The sequence below is a fragment of the Pristiophorus japonicus genome, unplaced genomic scaffold (genome assembly GCF_044704955.1).
Source record: "Pristiophorus japonicus isolate sPriJap1 unplaced genomic scaffold, sPriJap1.hap1 HAP1_SCAFFOLD_224, whole genome shotgun sequence".
Taxonomy (NCBI): Eukaryota; Metazoa; Chordata; class Chondrichthyes; family Pristiophoridae; genus Pristiophorus; species Pristiophorus japonicus.
This window is the reverse complement of record NW_027251951.1, coordinates 333,034-339,195: the sequence shown is the minus strand read 5'-3', so window position 1 is coordinate 339,195 and position 6,162 is coordinate 333,034. Positions and strand designations below refer to the sequence as shown.

The window sequence follows — 6,162 nt, the reverse complement described above, 5'->3', positions numbered from 1 at the left end:
CTTTAATTTCTCCAATGCTATTTCTTTACTAATACTTATTTCTTTAAGTTCCTCATTCTCACTAGACCCTTGTTTCCCGACTATTTCTGGAATGTTTTTGTGCCTTCTATAGAAAAGACAGATAAAAAGTATTTGTTTAATGTCTCTGCCATTTCCTTATTCCCCATTATAATTTCTCCTGTCTCCCTCGAAGGGACCCATGTTTACTTTTGCTAATCTCTTCCTTTTTACATACCTATAGAAGCTTTTACAATTTGTTTTTATGTTTCTTGCTAGTTTACTCTCATATTCTGTTTTCTCTCTCTTTATCAATTTCTTGGTCATCTTTTGCTATAATCTAAAATCCTCCAAATCCTCAGGCTTACTATTCTTTTTGGCAACATTATAAGCCTCTTTCTTTAATCAAATACCATCTTTAACTTCTCTGGTTAGCCACGGTTGGACCACTTTTCCTATGGGGCTTTTGTTCCTGAAGAGAATGTATATTCATTGTGACTTATGAATTATTTCTTTAAATGTTTGCCTCTGCTTATCTACAATCATATCTTTTAATCTAGCTTCCCAATTTGCCTTAGCCAACTTGTCCCTCATATCTACGTAGTTTACTTTGTTCAGATTTAAGGCCCTAGTTTTGTATTAAACTAAATCACTCTCAAACTCAATATAAAATTCTGTCATATTATGATCACCCTTCCCCTGAGGCTCCTTTACTACAAGGCTATTCATTAACCCTGTCTCATTGCACAATACTAGATCTACAATAGTGTGTTCCCAAGTTGGTTGCTCAACATACTAATCTAGAAAACTATCTTGAATGCATTCCATTGCAAATTTGGTTTGCCCAGTCTAAATGAAAATTAACGTTCCCCTATGATTAGTGTATTACACTTTTAAATGCACCTCTAATTTCCTGATTTATACTCTGCCCAATACTACAACTACTGTTAGGGAACCTATAAACTACTCCTACCAGTGTTTTCTGTCCCTTGTTATTTCTTAGTCTGTCCAAACTGATTCTTCATCTTGATTTTCTGAGCTAATAAGCTTGCTCTCCACTGTTTTTATCCCATCCTTTTATTATCAGGGCTACTGCTGCCCCCCCCCCCCACCCTGACACACACTTTTTTCATTTTGCCTACCTATTCTAAAAGTCAAATTTCCTGGATATTTAGTTCCCAACCTTGGTCACCACATCTCCGTAATGGCTATTAGAACAAACCCATTTATTTCTGTGCTATTAATTCATCTATTTTGTTGTGAATGCAAATGCACGTAAAAGACTTGCGACAAAAATGTAGGTACATCGTACTAAATGGAATGCATCCATATGGATAGGGGGATGGCTAGGGCACAAAAAATAGGGGTAAATGTATTTTTTGATAGAACAGGAGTGGTGTGCTCATGAAATTGTGTTGGAACCTCAATAGTTTTCTATTTATATAAATGATTTAGACATAGGCACAAAAGAAATTATATGGAAGTTTGGTGATGATGATGCCAAAAAGTGCAGAAGATTGCAGTGGCTCAGCCCATCCAAGTTAATAGATATAGGCAGGGCTATAGAGGGGAGGGGGATCTGGATTCGATTGAGGGGGAGAGGGGGAGTCTGAGGCAAGGGATGCCCAAGGCTTCCTTCTGAGGCCTGGAGGAGCACACCTCCTCCTTTTGTCCACAAGGTAATCTAAAATAAAATAAAATGCCTTGCTTGGCCTCTTCTGGCTCACGATTCAGCTCCCAGCTATTTTGGCCTGACGTGGAAGACGTCACTGCTTCTCCGCTCAGATCAAGTCCCAAAGACATCATATTTGGAGTAGGAGCCTGCTGCCTTCCTGCAGGTGTCCTTCTTGCCTGCTTAAAAGCACAGCTTTGCATTAAGACATGGCAGGAAGCAGAGGAGGGGCCAGTTGTTGCCTTCATTTTAACTGCTCCTCCACCCAGTTTCTGCCAGGCCAGGGGAGTTAAAATTGGGGCCATAAATCAGTGGTCTGGTTATAGAATCTGGGTCGCAGGACATTAGCTGACACTTGCTATTTTTTTTACCCCTTCTGCCTTGTTCAAATATATTCTCCTGTCCTGCGATTTTATTGAACTGAGGAAGCCTCCCCCGATCCTGGATATTTTTCCGGGGTCAGCAACGGAGGCTCACAGCAGGCATACCTCGGTGCCTACATTACAATTGCAGACCCACATATTTTCGGCCTCAACATCTTATGTAAATACAAATTTATCATTACCTTGGGAGACCATGTCAGGACCTCAACTTGCCCAAAGAAAAGGCACGAGTACATTCTAAACTACAGCAAGTCTCACAAAAATGTCAAACTGTAACCCTTTCTTTCTCTTCCCTAGAGGCATGCCTAGATTGCCTTGCCCTTAGTTGGGGTCTGATAGCAGGAAAGCCCAATGATATCCCCATCTGACATCCCCACACATACATGCACTTCCAGGCAGGGGTCACTGGATAGCAATCAGGAAAAAAATTCCTCGTTGATTGTATCCTCTTCCCTATTAAAGGGACATTATTAAAGGAAATGGGTGACCTTTCCCACTTTACACTGCCAGCAGGATCCCGATCACCAGCACAGCTAGCAGAAATTTGGGTGTGTGTTGCATCTGATTTTCTGACCATCATGTGGAGCGCATACATTACAATAATTTCTTATAGGTGCTCCTGGTTAGCAAAGCTCCCCACTGGAATTGCGGTCAGAAATTTCCACGAATACGTTATCCAACTAAACAACAAGGTCTATTTCGTTTTGCCTGGCGAGTGCAATGAATGTTTCAGTAAGTTGTCATTGTTTGTGGGAACAGCTATGATATTCAAATTAACTGTGCATTTATAATGAGCAAAACTGGATTATCAGCTATAAGGGGTAAATTTTATGAGATCGTGTACCTGGCGCACAGCCTTGTTTGATGGACGACAGATCAAACAATCAGCAACAGAGGTAGTGAACCCATTCACAACTCTCCTGATTTTCTTGTTACTAATAACTGGAAAAATAGGATGGTCTGACCACATGCACAACTGCTTAATCCAACCTCCCAATGATCCTCTCCAAAAGTGCCATCTCCTAAAATGTGCTAAATAGGCTACAAGACAAAACCGTGTACAATCCTACCTGGCACATCAATAGGGGTCCTTACCTTTATGGGATCTTTTAAAATGTGGACCCTACAGTAGGTTTCTGTTACTGCATATTGAAGAAAATTCTGAATTGTGTGTGGTACTTGGGGTTTTAGACACTACTTACTGTGACAGCACAGTGTTGTGGTGTGTTGAAGCTTCAAAACGTGTCTTAGAATAGCAAGGCATGGGTAAGTTCCTTTGATTTCCCACTTGGTAAGCTCAAAGTCTCACATGTGCAGGCACTGCTCCCAGAGGGAAGGATGGGAAATTGGAGAGAAGATCACCTCAGACACTTCTCAGTTTGCTGCTTGTAGGGTGCCATTGTCCTCGGCCAGGTTACCTGCCTGTCCTTTTAGTTTGAAAATTACATAGCACAAGGGACTAAAAAAGAGAAAGAGGCAAAAATATAAAATAGCATACAAATAAATAAACTGATTTGTATTTCTCTATCTGAGCTGTACCAATGATAGTTCCTTTCTGCAAACTCCTTTAATGTATCATATACCTTCATAAAACAGGAACTGATGCAATAAAATATCCTGGACACAAACTCAAAATATAAATGGCAAATTATCACTCCTCAATTGTTAAAAAATCGAGGTGAACTACCTATGATTTTTGACATTGGCAGCTTTGTCACTAAGAAAAATCACCACAATGCTATGGAGTTGCTGTTCATTTGCAAATGCACCTAGACAGTGGTATCTCTGCATATATATTAACACAGCACCTCAGACAAACCAATGGAATCAGCAACCCTTAGCTCATTCCCCCTATGTGCCTGGACACTGCTACCTCTCTTCCAATACATATAAATGTCCGCTTTAGACTGCCAGCTAATATTCAGTTTCCAATGGAAGTATAGATCCTAACTAAGGTGAAAGTACAATAACTAACAGGCCAAATCCATTGTTAAGTGAGAATCTTTTAAATGAATATAGTCTTCCTTGGTTATTTTATTTTAGAAAGTGAATGGGTTAAAGTCACTTTTGTTCACAGCAGTTTCATCAGTAAATACAAGGACACTTTTGGCCTTCAAATATGTGGGGAGCAAAGGAGTACCACACAGCTATTTCTGTGTGGGGTTCTACTGATATAAAATAAATAATTATCCAATCAAAGAACACCTTTTAATTTGTGCATCTAGCCCAACTGCTTTACTGTGAATGTCGATGGATAGTTTGTGTCATTGAACAGTGTAAACCGATGTGTACAGTGTGGCCAGGCAGGTGCTGCCCAGTAGTCCTGGAGCATGCTCAGTGCAGACTTACAGCCTTGTAATAATTAAAGACCTGTTGGCTCAAGTCACATTGGAATGTAGAAAGGAAGAAATTGTGTTCCCTGTATACCGCATGCCACACGAATTCATATTCTGACTGAGTAACAGTAATTACTTCTTTTTCTTCAAGTTTCCAATCAACTGACCAGCTTTGGCAGTACAGTTGTCTGAGTCATGTTGCGATTGGGATCATTATTTTGATTGGATCTCAGCTTGTTGGCAATGCTGGCAGAAGTAGGAGGTAGTTTAGCCACTGCGTCCAAGAGAGCAGTCGGGCTTGTTGACATGCGTTTTACAAATGTTGTTTTGTCATTCATTGGAGGCTTTGGCAGACGTCTTCGCAGCCAAGGGTGCCTTAAGGCCTGTGCTGGTGTCATGCGTAAGGCAGGATCCCACTCCAGGCAGTGTTTCAGGAAGTCAATGAAGGATTGGTCGTCGCAGCCCTTTAGAGCGCTGGTCCAGTCCCGTTGACCAGGGGGACCTCGATTTTTTCCTCTCCGAGATCGTCCACCATTTAAATGCACAGTCCCATCAGGAAGTGTTACAACCGAAGAATATCTAGGGTAACCCTTAGAACTGATGAACATTTTGGCCCTTTTGGAAAATTCCAGCAGTAGTTTAGATGGCATTCCTAACAATTCCATCATGCAAGCTAGCTGATCTCCCTCATCTTCCCCTGGTAGCAGTGGATGTCCAGTCAGCAGTTCAGCAAGAATGCATCCCAAACTCCACATATCAATAGACATCCCATACCGTGCTCCGAGAATCACCTCAGGAGCTCGGTAAAAACGTGATTGAATGTATGTGTAAATTCTTTGATGGTCATAGCAGCTGGACCCAAAGTCAATCACTTTAACTCCACTACGGCCCTGTTGCTTCAACAGGATGTTCTCAGGCTTCAAGTCACAATGGATGATATGGCTCTTATGCAAAGCATCAAGGCACTGCAGGATGGAGTGTGCAAATTTACGGACCAAGGGCAGACTGAATCCTTGGAACTTATTCTTTTTGATGAGTTCATAGAGGTTCATGCTGAATAGTTCAAAGGTCATACAGATGTGGTTATGGAAGGAAAAACTCTCATAGATATGGATGACATTCATGATGTTGTCCTTATCTTGCTTCCTCAGATGCTCCAGCCCATGACCTTTCCATCTCCCATGACATGAGCTCAATGGTCTTTTCCTCGTCGGGCATGAGGTGTTTAAGGTTGGGGATATCCCATCCGGCGGCCTGCCTTTCGCAGGCATTGTGCGCCATTTTCTGCTGCAACGAGACTAAAAGTCAATTAGTGGAAGGCTGGCAGTTGAGGAGTGTGTGCCAAGTGATATGAGAGAACTGGAGTAAGAGATGTGGTGGTATCAGCCTGTTAAGGTGGAGAAAGGGAGTTAGGACTGTTCATGCAAATACTTGCTTTTAGGAAAGATGGGTAATTATGATGTGAGATCCCGAGTTAGTTCACCCCTACCCCGCCAAACAGAATGCATTATGAGAGTTAGTTGTACAGCTGTTACTTTTGTTTTTGAAGACTAAGGTCCTCCACCAGCCTGTCCTCGCCGCACAGCACTGCCCCCAGTCATCAAGATCCATGGCGCGGCCCTGGACAATGTGAACCATTTCCCATATCTCGGGTGCCCCTTATCAACAAGAGCAGACATTGATGACGAGATTCAACACAGCCTCCAGTACGCCAGTGCAGCCTTCGGTCGCCTAAGGAAAAGAGTGTTCGAAGACCAGGCCCTCAAATCTACCA

At 42.0% G+C, this 6,162-nt stretch overlaps 1 protein-coding gene across 1 annotated transcript; it reads right to left on the bottom strand.

The window, feature by feature from the left end:
• Window positions 1–4,546: 4,546 nt before the first annotated feature.
• Window positions 4,547–5,659, bottom strand: LOC139245600 (dual specificity tyrosine-phosphorylation-regulated kinase 2-like). The gene has a single exon (XM_070871197.1). The coding sequence runs from the start codon at window positions 5,657–5,659 to the stop codon at window positions 4,547–4,549; it is 1,113 nt and encodes a 370-aa protein (XP_070727298.1).
• Window positions 5,660–6,162: the final 503 nt, after the last annotated feature.

What these genes read in the sequence shown, in the direction of transcription:
- LOC139245600 (XM_070871197.1), bottom strand. Translation starts at nt 5,659, where the DNA reads ATGCCTGCGAAAGGCAGGCCGCCGGATGGGATATCCCCAACCTTAAAC.